Source organism: Pongo pygmaeus, chromosome 20 (genome assembly GCF_028885625.2).
Source record: "Pongo pygmaeus isolate AG05252 chromosome 20, NHGRI_mPonPyg2-v2.0_pri, whole genome shotgun sequence".
Classification (NCBI taxonomy): Eukaryota; Metazoa; Chordata; class Mammalia; order Primates; family Hominidae; genus Pongo; species Pongo pygmaeus.
Window position 1 is genome coordinate 50,900,183 of NC_072393.2, and position 23,922 is coordinate 50,924,104.

At 51.8% G+C, this 23,922-nt stretch overlaps 3 protein-coding genes across 3 annotated transcripts; all 3 read left to right on the plus strand.

Moving 5' to 3' along the window:
- Positions 1 to 607: 607 nt before the first annotated feature.
- Positions 608 to 5,158, plus strand: LOC129019965 (apolipoprotein C-I, acidic form). The gene is made up of 4 exons (XM_054463635.2): positions 608 to 666; positions 796 to 873; positions 1,633 to 1,768; positions 4,982 to 5,158. Exons 2-4 carry the CDS (start codon positions 816 to 818, stop codon positions 5,037 to 5,039), a joined length of 252 nt encoding a protein of 83 aa, XP_054319610.1. The 5' UTR covers positions 608 to 666; positions 796 to 815; the 3' UTR covers positions 5,040 to 5,158.
- Positions 5,159 to 15,376: 10,218 nt separating this feature from the next.
- On the plus strand, positions 15,377 to 19,093 carry APOC4 (apolipoprotein C4). The gene is made up of 3 exons (XM_054463636.2): positions 15,377 to 15,524; positions 17,952 to 18,093; positions 18,343 to 19,093. The coding sequence occupies exons 1-3, from the start codon at positions 15,449 to 15,451 to the stop codon at positions 18,506 to 18,508; spliced, it is 384 nt and encodes a 127-aa protein (XP_054319611.1). The 5' UTR covers positions 15,377 to 15,448; the 3' UTR covers positions 18,509 to 19,093.
- Positions 19,094 to 19,203: 110 nt separating this feature from the next.
- On the plus strand, positions 19,204 to 22,560 carry APOC2 (apolipoprotein C2). Its single transcript, XM_054463637.2, has 4 exons — positions 19,204 to 19,280; positions 21,654 to 21,721; positions 21,889 to 22,048; positions 22,313 to 22,560. Exons 2-4 carry the CDS (start codon positions 21,667 to 21,669, stop codon positions 22,401 to 22,403), a joined length of 306 nt encoding a protein of 101 aa, XP_054319612.1. The 5' UTR covers positions 19,204 to 19,280; positions 21,654 to 21,666; the 3' UTR covers positions 22,404 to 22,560.
- The last annotated feature ends 1,362 nt before the right edge of the window (positions 22,561 to 23,922 follow it).

Consider the following 23,922-nt stretch of genomic DNA (forward strand, 5'->3'; position numbering starts at 1 on the left):
GCCTGGCCAATGCAGGTGAGGTTTTTAGTGTCGTCCAGCTAGGGCGACCCCTTCCCTTCGCAAAAAAGGGAGACTGAGAATCATCAAGTTAAGAGCCCAGAGAATATCACGGTGGTCTGGGGTGTTTCAAGGGCTGGTCTGAAAGAAATTGGAGGTGGCACGCAGGGTAGGGGTGCGGGGCCAACTGGGAGACCCCAGCGACATAAAGGAAAAGTTGTTGGGGCTGAGGAGGCTTGCTAAGAGGGGAAGTGAGGGAAAGAGGTGATCTAGGGACACGGTGTGAATGAGGGGATGAGATCACAGGGTTATTACTGGGAGACCCCTGAGGGAAGATGGCTACAGGGACAGGACGAGGCTGTCCTCTGAGTGGGGAAAGGGGCTATGGTAGTCTGAGGACCCCACAGAGTCAGAGAGATTGGGAGGTGAGGGTGCTGAACGGTAAAGGGCTTCGGAGCTAAGGGAAATGCCCAGGACCCCACCTGACCCCAACGCCCACGGGCCAGGGGTAGAGGAGAAAAACCTGGGTGGGCAGAAGGAGGCAATCTTCCAGGGGAAGGCTCAGGAGGAGGGAGATCAACATCAACCTGCCCCGCCCCCTCCCCAGCCTGATAAAGGTCCTGAGGGCAGGACAGGACCTCCCAACCAAGCCCTCCAGCAAGGTTTCAGGTTGGTGTTGAGTGCCTGGGAGGGACACCCGCCTCCACTCTGCAAGAACTCAAAAAGGGAGATGAGGGAATCGTGGGAGGGAGGGAGGAGGGTGCCACTGATCCCCTGAACCCCTGCCTCTGCCTCCAGAGTGCCCCTCCGGCCCCGCCATGAGGCTCTTCCTGTCGCTCCCGGTCCTGGTGGTGGTTCTGTCGATGGTCTTGGAAGGTAAAAGTGGGATGGGAGAATTGCGGAGCTGGAGATTTGGAAGAGTGAAGGTGGCTACAGGCCTGGGGTCCCGGCTTAGAGGACCTCTGAGAGCTCTGGGGCCCCTTCTGGGTCGTGGTTGCCCCATCGTGGTCGGGTGGGTCTCCAGGTTCTCCCAGGCTGAGTCCCGCAGGCGCCAAATCTGCCCAGGAGAGCCCTAGCAACCGATGACGTACGGACCCCCCACACCTCTGGGATTGGCTGTCCTCTTTCTACAGCCTTGAAAGTGGGTGATGGGGCGATGGGCTGCGGCAGGAGGTCAGTGCTGAATAAGGCAATTCCCAGCGGCTTGAGCCCCACGCGGTCACTCCAGTATCCTCCCCATTCTAACCACATGATCCCCGAGGATCTCCTTATCTATCCCCGGGATCCCACCCCAAGGGGGTTCCAATAACAAATTTTTGGCGGGGCGCGGCGGCTCATGCCTGTAATCCCAGCACTTTGGGAGGCTGAGGCGGGCAGATCACTTGAGGTCAGGAGTTCGAAACCAGCCTGGCCTACATGGTGAAACCCCGTCTCTACTAAAAATACAAAATAGTTAGCCAGGCATTGTGGTGCGCGCTTGGCTACTTGGGAGGCTGAGGCAGGAGAACTGCTTGAACCTAGGAGGTGGAGGTTGCAGTGAGCCGAGATCGCACCATTTGACACGGCAAGTCTCCATCTCAGAAAAAAAAAAACAATAACAACCAAATTTTGCACCCCTGCCCATCTTCCTGGCAGGCCCAGCCCCAGCCCAGGGGGCTCCGGACGTCTCCAACCCCTTTGATGGCCTGGAGGAGTTAGGAAAGACCCTGGAGGACAACACTCGGGAATTCATCAACCGCATCACACAGAGTGAACTTCCTGCCAAGATGTGGTTAGAACCCTTCCCAGGGCACGGGAGGGCTGGGGTGTGTTTGTGTGGAGCCCTGGAGGATGTCCAAGATGAACAGATTGAAAAGAAAACAAGTCCCAGAGAGGCTGACAGCATCCTTCTGGTCACACAGCTAGATCTCAAGGATCTCAGACATCAGGGACAGTTTCCCAGACTCCCATCCAGACCACATTTTAAAAGATGGTCTTGGGCTGGGCGCCGTGGCTCACGCCTATAATCCCAACACTTTGGGAGGCCTAGGCGGGCGGATTGCCTGAGATCAGGAGTTTGAGACCAGCCTGGCCAACATGGTGAAACCCTGTCTCTACTAAAGCACAAAAAATTAGCCTGACCTGGTGGCGTGCACCTGTAATCCCAGCTACTCGGGAGGCTGAGGCAGGGGAATTGCTTGCACCAGTAAGGTGGGGGTTACAGTGAGCCAAGATTGCACCACTGCACTCCAGCCTGGGTGACAAAGCAACATTCTGTCGCAAAAGAAAAAAAAAAAAGATGGTCTTGCTTAGGTACGGTGGCTCACACCTGTAATCCCAGCACTGTGAGAGGATTGCTGGAGCCTAGGAGTTTGAGACCAGCCTGGCTAACATGGCAAGATCCTGTCTCTATTTTTTTTTTTTTTGAGACAGAGTCTCGCTCTGTCACCCAGGCTGGAGTGCAGTGGCGCCATCTTGGCTCACTGCAACCTCTACCTCCCCAGTTCAAGCAATTCTCTGCCTCAGTCTCCTGAGTAGCTAGGATTACAGGCGCCCACCACCACATCTGGCTAATTTTTTTGTATTTTTAGTAGAGACGGGGTTTCACCATCTTGGCCAGGCTGGTCTTGAACTCCTGACCTTGTGATCCACCCGCCTCAGCCTCCCAAAGTGCTGGGAGTATAGGCGTGAGCCACCATGCCCGGCGATCCTGTCTCTATTTAAAAAAAAAACAAAAAACAAAAAAAAAACAAAGCAAGCCAGCCCCGGTGCGATAGCTCATGCTTGTAATGCCAGCACTTTGGGAGGCCGAGTTGGGCAGATCACCTGAGATCGGGAGTTCAAGGCCAAGTTGGGCAGATCACCTGAGGTCGGGAGTTTGAGACCAGCCTGACCAACATGGAGAAACTCCGTCTCTATTAAAAATACAAAATTAGTCAGGCATGATGGTGCATGCCTCTATTCCCAGCTACTTGGGAGGCTGAGGCAGGAGAATCACTTGAACCTGGGAGGCGGAGGTTGCAGTGAGCTGAGATAATGCCATTGCACTCCAGCCTTGGCAAGAAGAGCGAATCCATGTCTCAAAAAAAAAAAAAAAAAAAAAAATTGGAAAAAAAAAAAAGATGGTCTTGTGGGGTAATGAAGGACCCAAGCTTGGTCGGACCTGGGTTCCGAGGCTGGCATAGAGCCCCTTACTCCCTGTGTGATCTTAAGAGAGAGGCATTACTGTGAGCCTCAGTTTCCTCTCCTGTGAAATGGTGGTTCTGTGGGGGAAGTAAAGGAGAAGGCCTATAGGGTGTCTGGCACATTGTAAATGCTCAGTACATCTTCAAATCCACACTTGCTCCCTTTGGCAAGTTAGAGAGTCATTCGTTCCTTAACACATATTTATTGAGCATCTGCTAAGTGCTGGAAACTGTTTCAATGTGGGGAATAAAACAGTGAAGAACATGCCGAGCGCGGTGGCTCACACCTGTAATCCCAGCACTTCGGAAGGCTGAGGTGAGTGGATCACTTGAGGTCAGGAGTTCGAGAACCCCATCTCTACTAGAAATACAAAAAATTACCAAGGCGTGATGGCACACACCTGTAGTCCCAGCTACTTGGGAGGCTGAAGCAAGAGGATCCCTTGAGCCCAGGAGGTTGAGGCTGCAGTGAGCTATGTTTGTGCCACTGCATTCCAGCCTGGGTAACAGAATGAGACCCTGTCTCATCCAAAAAAAAAAAAAAAAAAAAAAAGAAAGAAGGAAGGGAGGGAGGGAGGAAGGGAAAATCTAGCCAGGCCTAAACTTAGAAAGACTGTTTGGAGGCCAGGTACAGTGGCTCACGCCTGTAATTCCAGCACGTTGGGAAGCCAAGGCAGGTGGATCACCTGAGGTCGGGAGTTCGAGACCAGCCTGACCAACACAGAGAAACCCCTGTCTCTACTAAAAATACAAAATTAGGCCAGGCACGGTGGCTCATGCCTGTAATCCCAGCACTTTGGGAGGCTGACGCGGGCAGATCACCTGAGGTCGGGAGTTTGAGACCAGCCTGACCAACAAGGAGAAACCCTGTCACTTCTAAAAAAAAATACAAAAAATTAGCCAGGCATGGTGGTGCATGCCTGTAATCCCAGCTACTCAGGATGATGAGGCAGGAGAATAGCTTGAACCTGGGAGCTGGAGGTTGCAGTGAGCTGAGATTGCGCCATTGCACTCCAGCCTGGGCAACAAGGGCATAACTCCGTCTCAAAAAAAAAAAAAAAAAGAAAGAAAGATTGATTGTTTGGAGGGAGAGGCAAAGGTCCTGAGTCAAGAAGGTCAATCAATAATCAAGAGCAGGTGGCATGCCAGGCAGGGGAACAGCCTGAGCATGCGCAGGGAGGCTGGAAAGTACCTTTGAATGAGTAGGGGAACAGATAGGGCAAGGGCAGGCTGGAAGAAAGAGTTGGTAGCAAGAGATGAAAGGCCTTGAAAGCCAGGCCAGAGTGAAGTTTTCTTTTCTTTTCTTTTCTTTTTTTTTTTTTTTTGAGACAGAGTCACGCTCTGTTGCCTAGGCTGGAACACGGTGGTGTGATCTCAGCTCATTGTAATCTCCACCTCCCAGGTTCAAGCAATTCTCCTGCCTCAGCCTCCTGAGTAGCTGGGATTACAGGCGTGCACCACCATGGGTGGCTAATTTTTGTAATTTAGTAGAGACGGGGTTTCGCCATGTTGGCCAGGCTGGTCTCGAACTCCTGACCTCCAGTGATCTGCCTGCCTCGGCCTCCCAAAGTGTTGGGATTACAGGCGTGAGCCAAATGCCCAGCCAAGGGTGAAGTGTTTAGACTTCAACGTGCTCTGGTCCATCTGGGAAACTGAGGCACAGAAGTTGGCCCACCCAGCCCAGCGGTCCTCCTAATCCCACAGACAGTGGTGATGGAGATTCAGCAAGGGGAAGAGGTGGGAGTTAGGTAGCAGGTAGAATTTGAACAGCCTGGGAGGTAGCTGCACACAGTGACCCCCTTCCTTATTCCTCCCCACAGGGATTGGTTTTCAGAGACATTTCGGAGAGTGAAGGAGAAACTCAAGATTGACTCATGAGTTCCTGAAGGGTGACATCCCAGGAGGGGGCTCTGAAATTTCCCACACCCCAGCGCCTGTGCTGAGGACGCCCTCCATGTGGCCCCGGGTGTGACCAATAAAAATCCTATAGAAAATTCTCTCTGGCCAGGCGTGGTGGCTGACGCCTGTAATCTCAGCACTTTGGGAGGCTGAGGCGGGCGGATCACAAGGTCAGGAGATCGAGCCCATCCTGGCTAACACGGTGACATCCCGTCTCTACTAAAAATACAAAAAAATTAGCCGAGCGTGGTGGCAGGCGCCTGTAGTCCCAGCTACTCAGGAGGCTGAGGCAGGAGAATCGCTTGGAACCGGGAGATGGAGCTTGCAGTGAGCTGAGATCGCGCCAGTGCACTGCAGCCTGGGTGACAAGAGCCAGACTCCGTGTCAAAAAAAAAAAAGAAAAGAAAAGAAAATTCTGTCTGACTGCTTCTTCACTGTGGGGCAGGGGTGCCGGAGAGAGTAGGGGCTGTGGGAGAGGGCAGGGGCTGAATCTTAGGGACTCCTCAAAAGCCCTCCAATGCCCCATCTACTTGCCCTGTGCTAAGGATGTTTTAACTCCATGGTCTCAAAAGAATCTTCCTAAGAACCTTGCAAACTGGGACTTAATAATCCCATAAGGGCATTGAGGCCCAGCGAGGTGAGGCTACTTGCATAAGGTCACACAGCCAGGAAGTAGAGAACTGGAACTAGATTGAACCCTCAGCCTGGCAATGTCACTATGCTACACTTTTCCTGGTGTGGTCTACCCGAGATGAGGGGCTGAGGTTTTTTGTTTTGTTTTGTTTTGTTTTGAAACAGTTTCACTCCTCTTGCCCAGGCTGGAGTACAATGGCACAATCTCAGTTCACTGCAACCTCCGCCTCCCAGGTTCAAGGGATTCTCCTGCCTCAGCCTCCCAAGTAGCTAGGATTACAGGCGCGTGCCACCATGCCTGGTTAATTTTTGTATTTTTAGTAGAGACGAGGTTTCTCCATGTTGATCAGGCTGGTCTCGAACTCCTGACTTCACATGATCCGCCTGCCCCAGCCTCCCAAAGTGCTGGGATTACAGGCATGAGCCACCGCGCCTGGCCTTTTTTTTTTTCTCTTGAGACGGAGTCTCACTCTGTCCCCCAGGCTGGAGTGCAGGGGCGTGATCTCGGCTCACGGCAACCTCCGCCTCCTGGGTTCAACATATTCTCCTGCCTTAGCCTCCCTAGTATCTGGGATTACAGGTGTGTGCCACCACACCCAGCTAATTTTTGTATTTTTAGTAGAGACAGCGTTTCATCATGTTGGCCAGGGTGGTCTCCAACTTCTGGATTCAAGCAGTCCTCCTGCCTTGGCCTCCCAAAGTGTTGGGATTATAGGTGTGAGCCACTGTGCCTGGCTCTTATGTAAAATTAAACCACATGCACATGCAAAACAACCCTACTAAAAAAAAAAATTTTTTTTTTTGAGATGGAGTTTGGCTCTGTCACCCAGGCTGAAGTGCAGTGACGCGATCTCTGCTCACTGCAACCTCTGCCTCCCAAATTCAAGTGATTTTTTTGCCTCAGCCTCCTAAGTAGCTGGGATTACAGGCATGTGCCACCACGCCTGGCTACTTTTGTTGTATTTTTAGTAGAGACGGAGTTTCGCCATGTTGGCCAGGCTAGTCTTGAACTCCTGACATCAAGTGATCCGCCTGCCTTGGCATCCCAAAGTGTTGGGACTACAGGTGTGAGCCACTGCGCCCAGCTTAAGATTTCATAAGAACAATATTTGTAAGCCGTATATCTAATAAGGGGTTAATATTCAAAATACATAAGGGACTCCTACAATGCTAGTGGGAACACCAAACACTGCAGCCACTGTGGAAAACAGTATGGGGGTTCCTCAAAACATTAAAAATATAACTACCAAATGATCCTGCAGTCTCATTTCTGGGTATTTATTCAAAAGAATTGAAATCAGGACCTTGAAGAGATACCTGCCCTCCCATGTTCACTGCAGGTCTGCTCAATACCCAAGATATGGAAACAACCTAAATGTTTATCAACAGATGAATGGGTCAAGGAAATGTGGTCTATACATGCAATGGAATGTAACACATCCTTAAAAAGGAAACCCTGAGGCCGGGCTCGGTGGCTCACCCTTGTAATCCCAGCATTTTGGGAGGCCGAGGCAGGAGGATCACTTGAGGCCAGGAATTCGAGACCAACCAGGCCAACATGGCGAAACCCCATCTCTACTAAAAATACAAAAAAAATTAGCCAGGCATGATGACGGGTGCCTGTAAACCCAGCTACTCAAGAGGCTGAGGTAGAAGAATCACTTGAACTCGGGAGGCGGAGGTTGCAGTGAGCGGAGATGGCACCGTTGCCCTCCAGCCTGGGCAACAAGAGCAAGAGCAAAACTCCATCTCCAAAAAAAAAAAAAAAGGAAATCCTGAAGCTAGGCATGATGGCTCCCACCTGTAATCTCAGCACTTTGGGATCCCAAGGCAGGAGGATCACTCGAGGCCAGGAGTTGGAGACTATCCTGGCCAACATGGTGAAACCCTATCTCTACTAAAAATACAAACATTAGCCAGGCATGGTGGCGTGGGCCTGTAATCCCAGCTACTTGGGAGGCTGAGGCGTGAGAATTGCTTGAACCAGGAAGTAGAGACTGCAGTGAGCTGAGACCATGCCACTGCACTCCAGCCTGGGCATCAGAGCAAGACTCCATCTCAAAACATAAAAGGAAATCCTGGGCCGAGCGCAGTGGCTCACACCTGTAATCCCCACACTTTGGGAGGCCGAGGCAGGTGGATCACAAGGTCAGGAGATCGAGATCATCCTGGCTAACATGGTGAAACACTGTCTGTACTAAAAATACAAAAAATTAGCCGGGCATCGTGGCGGGAGCCTGTAGTCCCAGCTATTCAGGAGGCTGAGGCAGGAGAATGGCGTGAACCCGGGAGGCAGAGCTTTCAGTGAGCCAATATTGCGCCATGCACTCCAGCCTGGATGACAGAGTGAGATTCTGTCTCAGGAAAAAAAAAAAAGAAAGAAATCCTGAACCTGGGCATAGTGTCTTATGCCTGTTATCCCAGCACTTTGGAAGGCTGAGATGGGAGGATCAGTTGAGGTCAGGAGTTCGAGACCAGCCTGGGTAACATGGTGAGACACCGTCTCTACCAAAAAAAGAAGAAAGAAAGAGAATAAATAAATGTATAAATATTACTCTCTGGGATTAATGCATCCCCTTCTCCCCCAAAATCCACCCTCCAAACTCCTATACTCTCCTTTCTTCTCACTCAGCAGGCTGTGAGAACTCAAGTCAGATTTTTTGTTTTTTGAGGTGGAGTCTCACTCTGTTGCCCAGGCTGGAGTACAGTGGCACCATCTCAGCCCACTGCAACCTCTGCCTCCCAGGTTCAAGCGATTCTCCTGCTCAGCCTCCCGAGTAGCTGGGACTACAGGTGTGTGTGTGCCACCACACCCAGCTAATTTTCGTATTTGTAGTAGAGACGGGGTTTGGCCATGTGCCCAGGCTGGTCTCGAACTCCCCAGCTCCAGCGATCTACCCTCCTCGGCCTCCCAAAGTGCTGGGGTTACAGGCATGAGCCACCGTGCCCAGCCTCAAGTCAGATTATGCTCTTCCTCTGCTCAGAACTCTCCTGATTCTCTCAGAGTAAACCCAGAAGAACTTACCAAAGGCCTACTAACGGGACACTACCCAGTCCACGATCGCCTCATCCCTCTCTCTCCATCATTCACAAGCAACTCCTCGCTATTCCTCCAATGTACTGGGCAGGCTCCCACCTCAGGGCCCTTGCAGTTACTACTCCTCTTGCCTGGAATGTTCTTCCCCAGGGGTCCAGATATCTGGCTGGCTCCCTCCTCACTTCCTCCAGTTCTCTTCCAAAATCATCCCCTGCCAGACATGGTGGCGCACGCCTGTAATCCTAACCTTTGAGAGGCCAAGGTGGGTGGATTGCTTCAGCTCAGAGGTTCAAGACCAGCCTGGGCAACATATCAAGACCCCATCCCTCCTAAAAAAAAAATTAGCTGGGCATGGTGGTGCACACCTGTGGTTCCAGCCACTCGGGAGGCTGAGGTAGGAGGATGGCTTTGAATCAGGGAGGTTGAGGCTGCAGTGAGCCATGTTCCAAATTAGATAGTGGTGATGATTGTGCAACCTTGCCAATATAGGAAAAACCATTGAACTGTACACTTTAAAAGGGTAAATTTAGCAGGACATGGTGGCTCATGCCTGTAATCCCAGCACTTTGGGAGTCCGAGGCAGGCAGATCACTTGAGCTCAAGAGTTCAAAACCAACCTGACCAACATGGTGAAACCCCATCTTTACTAAAAATTAAAAAATTAGCCAGGCATGGTGGCGGGTGCCTGTAGTCTCAGCTACTTGGGAGGCTGAGGCACGATAATTTCTTGAACCTGGGGGGCAGAGGCTACAGTGAGCTGAGATTGCCCCACTGCACTCCAGCCTGGGCAACAGAGTGAGACTCCATCTCAAAAAAAAAAAAAAGAAAAAAAGGGTAAATTTTATGGAATGTGAATTATAACTCAGTTTTTCAACATGCATTAGGAGGGACATTTCAAACTCTTTTTTACCCCAGCCTTCCCTGCAATCACCCAGAGTATCCAGCCAGGAGGGGAGTGGCTAGAGACACCAGAAGATTAGCAGGGAGGAGGGTGCAGGGTTTCGGGGGATGAGAGGGTGGGATTCAGACCAGGGTAAGGATCCAGGGGTAGAGAGAAAGATTTGAGAGTGGTTTTGGATCTTGGTGACTTAGAGAACAGAGTTGCAGGCTGTTTTTGGGCTTTTGGGCCCACCCTGCCCCCTTCCGACCTCTTAGTTCCTATCCTCCAGCAGCTGTTTGTGTGCTGCCTCTGAAGTCCACTCTGAATGACCTTCAGCCTGTTCCTGTCCCTGAGATGGGCAAACATTGCAAGCAGCAAACAGCAAACACATAGCCCTCCCTGCGTGCTGACCATGGAGCTGTGGCAGAGGTTAGAGACCTCCCAGGGCCCATACCACTTCCAACATCCCCTTGATCTCTTGGATTTTGGTGGAGGGGGCAGAGGTTGTCCTGGCCTGGTTAGGTAGTGTGAGAGGGTCCCGGTTCAAAACCACCACTTGCTGGTTGAGGAGTCGTCAGTAAGTGGCTACGCCCCCACCCTGAGGCCTGTTTCCCCAACTGTACAATGGAAATGATGAAGATGCCCACCTGATAGGGTTTTTGTGGCAAATAAGTAAGTGGTTTTTTTCTTTTTCTTTTTCTTTTTCTTTTTTTTTTTTTTTTGAGATGGAGTCTCACTCTGTCACCAGGCTAGAGTGCAGTGGCGTGATCTCGGCTCACTGCCAACTCCACCTCCCGGGTTCAAGCGATTCTCCTGCCTCATCCTCCGAGTAGTTAGGACTACAGGCGCCCGCCACCACACCCAGCTAATTTTTGTATTTTTAGTAGAGATGGGGTTTCACCATGTTGGCCAGGATGGTCTCAGTCTCTTGACCTTGTGATCCACCTGCCTCAGCCCCCCAAAGTGCTGGGATTACAGGCATGAGCCACCATGCCCCACCGCAATTAAGTAAATTAATCATCTAAAAGCCCTGCCATGGTTCCTGCCACACAGTGTGTGCTGGGGAAGCACGCACTAATTAAACAGTAGCTGGCGTTGACGGAGCACCTATGCGGCATTTTCTGTGCACGATCTTTACTCTCCCGGGCAACCCTATGAGGTAGATAGTCCATGACTCCCATTCATGGATGAAGAAATAGGCCCAGACAGGTAAGCAACTTGTACCAGGTCATACCACTAGAAAGAGGTAGAGTCGGCCAGGCGCGGTGGCTCACGCCTATAATCCCAGCACTTTAGAAGGCCAAGGCAGGCGGATCACTTGAGGTCAGGAGTTCGTAACCAGCCTGGCCAACATGGTGAAACCCCATCTCTACTAAAAATACAAAAATTAGCTGGGCATAGTGGCGGACGCCTGTAATCCCAGCTACTCAGGAGGCGGAGGCAGAAGAATTGCTTGAATCTGGGAGACAGAGGTTGAAGTGAGCTGAGATCATGTCATTGCACTCCAGCCTGGGTGACTGAGCAAGACTCCATCTCAAAAAGAAAAAAAAAACAGGCCAGGCGCAGTGGCTTACACCTGTAATCCCAGCACTTTGGGAGGCCGAGGTGTGTGGATTGCCTGAGGTCAGGAGTTCAAGACCAGCCTGGCCAACGTGGTGAAACCCTGTCTATACTAAAAATGCAAAAATTAGCTGGGTGTGGTGGCAGGCGCCTGTAGTCCCAGCTACTCGGGAGGCTCAGGTAGGAGAACTGCTTGAACCCAGGAGATGGAGGTTGCAGTGAGCTGAGATCGCACCACTGCACTCCAACATGGGCGACAGAGCAAGACTCCGTCTCAAAAAACAAAGAAGGCAGGGAGGGAGGGAAGGAAAGAAAGGAAAGGAAGCAACAGGTAGAGTCAGGCTCTGAACCCCACACCAATCATAACACAACACATAGTAGGTTTGTTTTTGTTTTTTATTTTGGGCTTTTGTTTGTTTGTTGTGGAGACAGCGTCACTCAGGCTGTAGTGCAATGGTACAATCATAGCTCACTGTAGCCTTGAACTCCTAGACTTCAAGCAATCCTCCCACCTCGGCCTCCTAAGTAGCTGGGACTACAGGTGCATGCCACCATGCCTAGCTAAATTTTTTTTTTTTTATTTTTAGTAGAGATGAGGTCTCCCTATGTTGCCCAAACTAGTGTCTAACTCCTGGGCTCAGGTGATCCTCCCACCAGGGATTACAGGCACGAGCCACCATGCTGGCCCTTGTTTTTTGTTTTTTGTTTTTTTTTTGAGACTGAGTCTCGCACTGTCGCCCAGGCTGGAGTGCAGTGGCACGATCTCGGCTCACTGCAACCTCCACCACCCAGTTTCAAGCAATTATCCTGCCTCAGCCTCCTGAGTAGCTGAGATTACAGGTGCCCACCACCATGCCCAGCTAACTTTTTTTTTTTTTTTTGGTATTTTTAGTAGAGACGGGGGTTTCACCATGTTGGTCAGGCTGGTCTCGAACTCCTGACCTTGTGATCTGCCCGCCTCAGCCTCCCAAAGTGATGGGATTACAGGCGTGAGCCACCGCACCCAGCTTTTTTTTTTTTTTTAAGAGACGGGGTCTTACTATGTTGCCCAGGCTGGACTCTCAAACTCCTGGACTCAAGGAATCCTCCTACCACAGCTTTCTGAGTAGCTGGGGCTACAAGCCCCTGCCACATTACCTGGCTGTTTTTGTTTTTTTATAATTGTGGTAAAATACAAACAACATGGCCGGGTGCGGTGGCTCACGCCTGTAATCCCAACATTCAGGGAGGTCGAGGTGGGAGGATTACTTGAGCCCAGGAGTTCAAGACCAGTCTGGGCAACTTGGCAAAACCCTGTCTCTACAAAAAATAAAAAAATTAGCTGGGCAGCCAGGCTCAGCAGCTCATGCCTGCAATCCCAGCACTTTGGGAGGCTGAGGTAGATGGATCACCTGAGAGGTCAGGAGTTTGAGACCACCCTGGCCAACATGGTGAAAACCTGTCTCTACTAAAAATACAAAAAATTAAGCCAGGCATGGTGGCTCACGCCTGTAATCCCAGCACTTTGGGAGGCCAAGGCAGGTGGATCACCTGAGGTCAGGAGTTCAAGACCAACCTGGCCAACATTGTGAAACCCCATCTCTACTAAAAATACAAAAAATTAGCTGGGCATGGTGGCAGGCACTTATAATTCCAGCTACTAAGGAGGCTGAGGCCGGAGAATCGCCTGAACCCAGGAGACTGAGATTGCAGTGAGTCGAGATCGCACCATTGCACTCCAGCCTGGGCAACAAGAGTGAAACTCTGTCTCAAATACATACATACATACATACATACATACATACATACACACAAAAAATTAGCCGGGCGTGGTTGCCGCGCACCTGTAATCCCAGCCAATCGGGAGGCTGAAGCAGGACAATCGCTTGAACCCGGGAGGCAGAGGTTGCAGTGAGCCAAGATCGCACTCTATCTTGCTCCATCGTGCCCTGTCACCCATTGCACTCTAGCCTGGGTGACAGAGCGAGACTCCACCTCAAAAAAAAACAAAAAAAAACAAAAAAAAACTTAACCATTGCAGCCATTTTTAGGTGTACAGTTCAGTGGCATTAAGTACATTCACACTGTTGTGCAACCGTCCCCACTATTTCCAGGACGTCTTTGTCATCCCAAACAGAAACTCTGGGTGTTTTCAATCTGCTGATGATTGCTACAGAGGAACTGTGGGGGACATCTGTTGCGCACCTACTGTGCTCATGCTGGGGCCTCTTGGATGGACAAGATTCTGCCAAGGCAGACATCTGGGTCAAGACTGTCCTGCACAGTTGTTCAGGTTGTGGCCAAAGTTGGGTTTGCAGATTTGCCATGTAAAAATGCAGGATGCTCAGTTACATTTGAATTTCAGATTAATAGCAAAAAAATTTTTTGGTATAATTCCCAAATATTGCATGGGACATACTTATACTAAAACATCATGCACTGTTGATTGGAAATTCAAATGTAATTGGGCCTCCTCTATTTCATCTGGCAAGCGTAGACAAAAGAATCCAGTCCATAGTCCCCTGAGCCATGTGCCCTGGGGTGCAGCTGGGTCCTTCAGGAGAAAAATGCTCTATTTCTGGCAATGGGACTGAGCCTGATGTGGGGTTGTTTTTGTTGGTTTTTGTTGTTGTTACTGTTGTTTTGTGTTTGAGACAAGGTCTCGCTCCATCACCCCTCCTGAGTAGCTGGGATTACAGGCGTGCACCACCACACCCGGCTAATTTTTGTATTTTTAGTAGAGACCAGGTTTCACTATATTGGCCAGGCTGGTCTTGAACTCCTGACCTCAACTGATCCACCTGCCTCGGCCTCCCAAAGTGCTGGGATTACAGGTGGGAGCCACCGCCCTGGCCCTGGGCCTGATGTTGATGATCTCCTACTATGTGCACCTGCAGCTCTCCTGCATAGGCCTCAGCCCTCCTGAATAAGGACACTGGGAGGCAGGTGCTCCCTATCAACCCCATGTTACAGTTGAACAAATTGAGCCCCAGAAAAGAAAACATATTTGCCCAGGTCACGCAGTGAAGAAGTGGGGGATTCGAAGCCCAGGTCTGTCTGAAGCCAGAGTCACCCCGAGAAGAAAGAGCTGGAATTGAGAACTCAAGGAATGCTTGGAAGTGATCGGGCTCCAGCCCACCCCGGAAGAAACAGAGGCTGGAGACATGAGACTGTGTTGCTATTTCCTGCCATCAACCCTTGGGCCCTATTGAGTACCTACCACAAGCCTGGCCCTGCAGCCCAGTGACTAGGAGAAATTAGACACAAAATAATAATAACAGCGATGACCTTTTTTTTTTTTTTGAGACGGAGTCTTGCTCTTTCGCCCAGGCCGGACTGCAGTGACGCGATCTCGGCTCAATGCACACTCCACCTCCCAGGTTCACGCCATTTTTCTGCCTCAGCCTCCCAAGTAGTTGGGACTACAGGCGCCCGCCACCGCGCCCGGCTAATTTTTCGTATTTTTAGTAGAGACGGGGTTTCACCGTGTTAGCCAGGATGGTCTCCATCTCCTGACCTCATGATCCGCCCGCCTCAGCCTCCCAAAGTGCTGGGGTTACAGGCATGAGCCACCGTGCCCGGCCAACAGCGATGATCTTTGAGCACCTATATTGCCAGGCTCCACGGTAAGAGCTTTCTTCATTTTTTGTTTTGTTTTGTTTCAAGATAGAGTCTTGCTCTGTCACCCAGGCTGGAGTGCAGTGGTGTGATAGCGGCTCACTGCAGCCTTCACTTCCGGGGTTCAAGCCATTCTCCTGCCTTAGCCTCCCGAGTAGCTGGGATTACAGGCACGTGTCACTACGTCTGGCTAATTTTTATATTTTTAGTAGAAACAGGGTTTTTCACCACGTTGGCCAGGTTGGTCTCAAACTCCTGGCCTCATATGATCCGCCCACCTCGGCCTCCCAAAGTGCTGGGATTACAGGCGTGAGCCACTGCGCCTTTCTTTGTATTTGTTCAAGTAATATCCTGAAATATGTACTGTGTCTCCCACTTTATGGAGGAGGAAACTGAGGCCAGCAAATGAGGCTGTCATGAGAGGTGGAGACAGGATTTGAACCTGCCTCAGTGCAGGAGGTTCAAGAGCCTCTGTCTTCTCTCAGGGCACGGTGTGGGAGGGTGAGAAGGACGGAGGCCCACAGAGGCATGACCTCTGATTGCCACTGTCACCTGGGCCCTGCTCTCTGAAGTCTCTGCCAAGCGGGGAGGTGGCCGGGGGAGGGCACTGCTCTGTGCAGCCTCCCCTCCCCCGGCCCGCAGAGTTGAGCACAGAGGGACAGAGGGACGGAACCCCCAGAAATGTCCCTCCTCAGAAACAGGCTCCAGGCCCTGCCTGCCCTGTGCCTCTGCGTGCTGGTCCTGGCCTGCATTGGGGGTGAGAAGAAGAGGGTGGAGGATGTGGGGCCCACACCTGGTGGGTGTGAGTGTGGCTGTGTGTCCTGTGGCTCTGTAGCCACGTGAGACATGAGTATGGAGCGTGTGCGTTTCATGGCGTGCGTATGCGTGTGCATGTCGGGGAGTTTGTGTGTCAGTGGCTGAGAGTGAAGTGTGAATGTAACATTGGTACAAACTGGGATCATCTGTGTGTGTGTGTGCGCGTGCATGTGTGGAAGTGGGAGTATGCAGTCGTGGTAAAAAGTGCATGTCTGTGCGCATATGTGTATTTGTGTGCACCTGTCTCTCTGTGGGGTATGTGTGTGCAAAATATTTGAGTGTGTGGACACGTGTGAGGGGGTCTGTGAGTGTGTGCTGGTGTGTACGTCTGTGTTTTGCACATGCATTTTTTTTTTTTTTTTGAGACGGAGTCTCACTCTGTCACCCAGGCTGGAGTGCAGTGGTAGCAGTGGTGCGATCTGGGCTCACTGCATCATCCGCCGCCCTGGTTCAAGGGATTTTCCTGCCTCAGTCTTCAGAGTATTTGGGACTATAGACGCACGCCACCATGCCTGGGTAATTTTTTTTTTTTTTTTTTTTTGAGACGGAGTCTCGCTCTGTTACCCAGGCTGGAGTGCAGTGGTGCGATCTCGGCTCACTACAAGCTCCGCCTCCCAGGCTCACGCCATTCTCCTGCCTCAGCCTCCCGAGTAGCTGGGACTACAGGTGCCCACCACCACGCCTGGCTAATTTTTTGTATTTTTACCAGAGATGGGGTTTCACCGTGTTAGCCAGGATGGTCTCGATCTCCTGACCTCATGATCCGCCCGCCTCGGCCTTCCAAAGTGCTAGGATTACAGGCGTGAGCCACTGCGCCTGGCCAATGCCTGGCTAATTTTTTATATTTTTGGTAAAGACAGGGTTTTGCCATGTTGCCCAGGCTTATCTTGAACTCCTGACCTCAGGTGATCCGCCCGCCTTGGGCTCCCAAAGTGCTGGGATTACAGGCATGAGCCACCACGCCCGGCCATGTACTTTATTTTAAAATGGGATCATATTCTAGATCAGCATTATCCAGTAGAAATTTAAATTTTTAATACCGGTCCAGGCACGGTGGCTCATGCCTGTAATTCCAGCACTTTGGGAGGCTGAGGCGGGCGGATCGAAAGTTCAGGAGATTGAGACCATCCTGGCTAACAGATGGGTAAAAACCCATCTCTACTAAAAATACAAAAAATTAGCCATGCATGGTGGCACGCGCCTGTAGTCCCAGCTACTCGGGAGGCTGAGGCCAGAGAATCGCTTGAACCCGGGAGGCGGAGGTTGCAGTGAGCCGAGATCATGCCACTGCATTCCAACCTGGGTGACAGAGCGAGACTCCGTCTCAAAAAAAAAAAAAAAAAATTAACACGTATATAGTGCCTACAATGTGCAAGGCACCATTCCATGTGCATCGTATGTAGTAACTCTTAATTCTCACAATAACCCTGAGGTAGAAACTATTATCCCATTCTACAAAAGGGGAAACTGAGTCATGGGGAGAGAGGATAAGTCACCGGCCAAGGCACACAGCCAGCCACATGTGGCCCCCGCGTGACGGCTGGTCTCTGTAGGCGAGACTTTGTCCAGATGCATGGGTAGAAGGTCTGGCCTGGAAAGAGGAACTGCCAGCAAGGCTAAGCCAATGTCTGCCCCTGGGGGCAGAAAGTCACCTCCTGCTCTCCCTCCACTGTCCATAGACGTAGCTCAGACAGGGTGGGGGTCACAGGAGAACTAAGGGGGAAGGGGGTAGTTCCTGGGCGGCAAAATCAGGTGGTGAAGGGAGGCATCAGAGGATGGCAATTAGAGAGGCCATTAGAGGGGAACCACAGGCAGACAGGGTGACAGGAGGGACTACTGACACAAGGTGAAGAGATGGCCCAGCCGGACGGGGTGGCTCACATCTGTAATCCCAGCATTTTGGGAGCCCGAGGTGGGTGGATCACTTGAGGTCAGGAGTTCGAGGCCCCAACATGGCAAACCCCCATCTCTACTAAAAATATAAAAATTAGCCGGGCATGATGGCAGATGCCTGTAATCCCAGCTACTCGGGAGGCTGAGGCAGGAAAATTGCTTGAATCCAGGAGGTGGAGGTTGCAATGAGACGAGATCATGCCACTGCACTCCACCCTGGGCAACAGAGCAAGAGACTGACTCTGTCTCAAAAATAAAAAAGGAAAAAAAAAAGAAAAAAAAAAAAAGAGATGGCTGATGGTTGAAGAGGGGTAAGCGGTCAGGGCACATATAAGGGTAAAGGCAGGAGGCGAGAGGACTGGCAGGGGGCTGCCCCTGGGCCACCAGGAGTGACACAGGATGAGCATGGAGGGAAAGGGAAAAAGGGGGATTCTAGGGTCCCAGCCCACCCAAGTTGCCCTCTGGTTCCACCTAGCATGCCAGCCAGAAGCCCAGGAAGGAACCCCGAGCCCCCCGCCAAAGCTAAAGATGAGTCGCTGGAGCCTGGTGAGTGGCAGGATAAAGGAGCTGCTGGAGCCAGTGGTGAACAGGACCAAAGACGGGTGGCAATGGTTCTGGTGAGGGTGTGCTGGGCTGGGTGATGGGTGGGGACTCCTGGGTCTGAGGGAGGAGGGGCTGGGGCCTGGACCCCTGGGTCTCAGGGAGGAGGAAAGGGTGGGAGTGGGGCTGTGACCCCTAGGTCTGGGAGGAGTGGAGGGTTAATGCTGAGAGCAGGAACTCCTAGGTCACAGAGAGGAGCGGATAAATGGGGCAGAGAACACCTGGGGAGAGCTGGGGCCTCCACTGTGATGTCCTCTCTCCTGTAGGAGCCCAAGCACCTTCCGGGGCTTCATGCAGACCTACTATGACGACCACCTGAGGGACCTGGGTCCGCGCACCAAGGCCTGGCTCCTCGAATCCAAAGACAGCCTCTTGAACAAGACCCATAGCCTGTGCCCCAGGCTTGTCTGTGGGGACAAGGACCAGGGTTAAAATGTTCATACAAGCCAGGTGTGGTTGTGGTGGGTGCCTGTAGTCCCAGCTACTCAGGAGGCTGAGGCAGGAGGATGGCTTGAGCCCAGGAGTTCGAGACCAGCCTGGGCAACACAGCGAGATCTCTTGGGGGTAAAACAAAAAGAAAAAAAAAAAAGTTCATACTTCTCCAATAAATAAAGTCTCACCTGTGTCCCTGTCTGGATCCTTCCCCAGTGTGGCCAGAAAAAAACCCACCCCACTGCCTCCCAGGAATCAATGAGTAGAAGAGGTGACACCTGATGGGGAAGGAAGAGTAGGGGAGTCGGGAAGGGTATCAAGGGATAACACCCTATTGTGGGCTTGCAGAGAATGGGGGACTTCGAGGTGCGACAGTTTCAGGAGGGTGAGGACAGGAGCACAGGTGGAGTCAGCAGGTCCCCATGATGGCCCTCACTGAGAGCTTCGCCCTTGTATCCCACAAGCTCTGACTCCATTCCCAGTGGGCACCCAGCACCTCCCACCCCTCCACAGCCCCCAACCCAGCCTCTGTCGGAGGCGAATTCTCAGAGTGAGGGTTCCCTGTCACTTGAGTGAAGGTTCCCTGTGAAGTGACCTTGGGGGACGTCATTGCCCTTTCTGTCCCCACCCACCCCCTCAGCAGTTCTGTTGGCCAGGACTTTGGCCTAGACAAAGGATGGGGGTTGTGGCTGTGGAGCGGAAGTGGGTCTCAACCGCTATAAAGCGTCTCTGTGACTGTCCGGAGCTGGTGAGGACAGCCTGCCAGAGTCTGGTAAGAAAAGGACTCAGGGTGCGGGGACAGGGGGGCGTCAGCATGGAGAGGGCAAAGATCGATAAAGCAGGAATTTTAAGAGGCACAATGTTAGAAGCCCGTGTTGGAACCATGACTGTGTGTGTGTGTGTGTGTGTGTGTGTGTGTGTGTGATGGAGTCTTGCTATGTCACCCAGGCTAGACTCAAACTCCTGGGCTCAAGCAATCCTCCTGCCTCAGCCTCCCCAGTAGCTGTAGCTGGGACTACAGGTGCACCACCACACTCCACAAATCACAGAATTTAGAACTGTAGACTATTTGAGCTTCTGCTTAGAGTTGGGGTGGCTGAGATGGGGAGGATCCCTTGAGCCCAGGAGTTTGAGGATGCAGTGAGCTATGATCTTGCCACCGTGTTCCAGCCTGGGTGACAGAGAAAGCCCATTTCTGAAAAAGAGAAAGAAAAATGGCTAGGCACAATGGCTCATGCCTGTAATCCCAGCACTTTGGGAGGCCGAGGCGGGTGGATCACCTGAGGTCAAGGAGTTCGAGACCAGCCTTACCAGCATGGTGAAACCCCATCTCTACTAAAAATACAAAAATTAGCCGGGTGTGGTAGCATATGCCTGTAATCCCAGCTACTCCAGAGGCTGAGACAGAAGAATTGCTTGAACCCAGGAAGCGGAGGTCGCAGTGAGCCCAGATCGTGCCACTGTACTCCAGCCTGGGTGACACAGCAAGACTCAGTCTTGGGAGAAAAAAAGAATGAAAGAATTTGAAAAACTAAAAAAGAACTGTAGGCTGGGCGTGGTGGCTTACACTTGTAATCCAGACACTTTGGGAGGCCAAGGCGGATGGATAACTTGATGTCAGGAGTTGGAGACCAGCCTGGCCAACATGGTGAAATCCCGTCTCTACTAAAAATACAAAAATTAGACAGGCGTGGTGGTGCATGCTTGTATTTCCAGGTACTCAGGAGGCTGAGGCAGGAGAATCGCTCGAACCCGGAAGACAGAGGGTGCGGTGAGCCAAAATTGCGCCATCGCACTCCAGCCTGGGCAAGAGAACAAGACCTTGTCTCGGGGGAAAAAAAAAAAAAGAACTGTAGACCATTTGCTTGTGCCATTCTTTCTCTGGGGATCAGATCTCACCCTCTTTTTGCCATACTTCCTCATCTCCTACGTGTGGATGATGATAGTGTGCCCTGTGCATGTTCTTCGTCACCAAAAGTGCCTCTCTCATAGACCGAGTGAGAACTCAATGAGCAGATGCAGGGACATGAGGTCTGACTTAGGGCAGAGCCCTAAGGTAACACATTTGATCTACTGTGGGTCCTTAATGGTGTCTGCAGAGCACCTCCCTGCACTGACTCAGCCTTAGCAAAGGGCAGGGGCTTTGCTGTGTTCCCTGCTGGGCCCAGAACTGTTTAAGTGCTCAAGAAAGCCTTCTAGGCTGGGCTCAGTGGCTCACACCTGTACTCCCAGCATCCTGGGGAGGCCGAGATGGGAGGATCGCTTGAGCCCAGGAGTTCCAGACCAGCCTGGGCAACAAAGCAAGTCTCCCATCTCTACAAAAGAATAAAAATTAGCAGCTGGGCGTGGTGGCTCACAGCTGTAATCCCAGCACTTTGGGAGGCCAAGGCAGGCAAATCACTTGAGGTTAGGAGGTCAAGACCAGCCTGGCCAACATGGTGAAACCCCATCTCTACTAAAAATACAAAAATTAGGTGGGGCACAGTGGCTCAAGCCTGTAATCCTAGCACTTTGGGAGGCCAAGGCGGGTGGATCACGAGGTCAGAAGTTCGAGACCAGCCTGGCCAGCATGGTGAAACCCCATCTCTACTAAAAATACAAAATATTAGCCGGGCATGGTGGCAGGCGCTTGTAATTCCAGCTCCTCAGGAGGCTGAGGCAGGAGAATTGCTTGAACCCTGGAGGCAGAGGTTGCAGTGAGCCGAGAACACGCCACTGCACTCCAGCCTGGGTGACAGAGCAAGACTCCATCTCAAAAAATACAAAAACAAAAATCAGCCGGGTGTGGTGGCGGGTGCCTGTAATCCCAGCTACTGGGGAGGCTGAGGCAGGAGAATTGCTTGAACCTGGGAGGTGGGGGTTGCAGTGAGCCGAGATTGCACCACTGCACTCCAGCCTGGGCAACAGAGTGAGATTCCGTCTCAAAAAAGAAAAAAATAATAATTAAAATGTTAAAATCAGGAGTAGAATCACAGAATGTTGGAAAGTGAGGCCCAAGAAGGGGGCTGTGTCCAAGTCCATGCATGGGAAACTTGACTGGGACACCGAGGACACACAGAGCAGGATCTCAGTCCCCCCACCAGAGTGACCACAGGAACAGCCACCTCCAGTCAGCCTGCCATATGACACCCCCTCAATGTTCCAGGTCTCCCGACACTATGGGCACACGATTCCTCCCGGCTCTGTTTCTTGTCCTCCTGGTATTGGGATTCGGTGAGTGTGGGCTTCCGGGGAGGGAGGCCTTGGGGAGGGGAATGAGCTGCAAGCATCTTCCCAGCCCAGGCCCTTCTTACCTCTGCCTCTGCCCTCTCCTCTCCTTCCTGCCTCCTTTCCCCCTGCTGCAGCCCCACGGGCTCTCCTGACACACTCTCCCCCTGCAGAGGTCCAGGGGGCCCCACCGCCCCAGCAAGATGAGCCGCCTAGCCCAGCCTTCCTCACCCAGGTGCAGGAATCTCTCTCCAGTTACTGGGAGTCAGCAAAGGCAGCCGCCCAGAACCTGTACGAGAAGACATACCTGCCCGCTGTAGATGAGAAACTCAGGTAGCACCTGCCCCTGGAGAAATGGGGTCTGGCCCATACCACTGACTGCATCCAGGACCCAGAAGTTCAGGCCCCAGCCCCTCCTCCCTCAGACCCAGGAGTCCAGGCCCCCAGCCCCTCTTCCTCCCTCAGACCCAGGAGTCCAGGCCTCAGCCCCTCCTCCCTCAGACCCAGGAGTCCAGGCCCCCAGCCCCTCCTCCCTCAGACCCATGAGTCCAGGCCCCCAGCGCCTCCTCCCTCTAACCATCTGTGCTTTCTCCCCAGGGACTTGTACAGCAAAAGCACAACAGCCATGAGCACTTACACAGGCATTTTTACTGACCAAGTTCTTTCTGTGCTGAAGGGAGAGGAGTAACAGCCAGACCCCCCATCAGTGGGCAAGGGAAGAATCCCCCACTCCCCTGATCCCCCAGGTTCAGACTGAGCTCCCCCTTCCCAGTAGCTCTTGCATCCTCCTCCCAACTCTAGCCTGAATTCTTTTCAATAAAAAATACAATTCAAGTTGCTTCTCATGGATGGCACTGCTTTTCTGAGGACTCAGGGGCCAAGATGGAGGGGCTGACTCAGTCCAGCGAACATTTAATGAGCACCTACTGTATGTAGGGAGCCCTAACCCATGGGTCCATGGGAATAAAGCAGTGAATAGTAACAATAAATAATCGTAACAGTAATTAGAGACTACTCTTTATTGGAGTCCGGCTTTCTCTCTTTTTTTATTTTTTGAGACAGGGTTTCACTCTGTCACCCAGGCTGGACAGCACTGGTGCAATCTCGGCTCACTGCACCCTCTGCCTCCCAGGCTCCAGTGATTCTCTGTGCCTCAGCCTCTGGAGTAGCTGGGATTACGGGCATGTGCCACTGTGCACAGCTAATGTTTGTATTTTTAGTAGGGTTTTGCCATGTTGGCTAGGCTGGTCTCAAAACTTCTGACCTCAAGTGATCCACCCACCTCAGCCTCCCAAAGTACTGGGGTGACAGGCATGAGCCAACGCGCCAGGTCAAAATCCAGCTTTCTCATTTGTAAAATGACAAATCATAGACACAGCTAGTCCACAGTGGCCTCTGACAGTCTCCAGTTGTTAACGGTGGATGGTGTCCAGGTTTTTGGCGTCCTGAACAAAGAACTAGACAAAATGCACAAACAAAGCAAGGAAGAAATGAAGGGATTTATTGAAAACGAACATACACTAAACAGTGTGGGGCGCCCAAGCATATGGGTTCAAATGCCCTGTTACAGAATTTCGGGGAGTTTAAATTCCCCCTAGAGGATTCCCCTTCCACTGGTTACTTCTGGTACACCCTATGTAAATGGAGAGGGTGAAGAAAAGTTACAAAGTCATTTATGGCCTACCGGAGAGGATGTTTCCTGTTATAGCTGAAGTGAATTGGCCTTATGTTCCCTGCCTCCCTATTTTCCTGCCTTACAGTTGCTGGACTGACACATTTTTTATTTTATTTATTTTGTTTTGAGATAATGTCTTGCTCTGTCGCCCAGGCTGAAGTGCGGTGGTGAGATCTTGGCTTACTGTAGCCTTGACCTTTTGGGCTCAAGAGATCTTCCCATCTCAACCTCCCAAGTAGTTGGGACTAGGGATGCCCACTGCCACACCTGGCTAATTTTTTGTATTTTTAGTAGAGACGGGGTTTCGTCAAGTTGCCTAGGCTAGTCTCCAATTCCTGGGCTCAAGCGATCTGCCCATCTTGCCCTCCCAAAGTGTTGGGATTACGGGTGTGAACCACCGCACCAGGCCTGGGCTGACACTTCCAACGTGCCACTGCAATCAGTGTATAATGGTCCCGTGGCAGACGGGAGAATGGTGCCCAAGTCAGTACTTCTTGGCTGGGACCTACGAAGACAGACCTCTAGGGCCGGC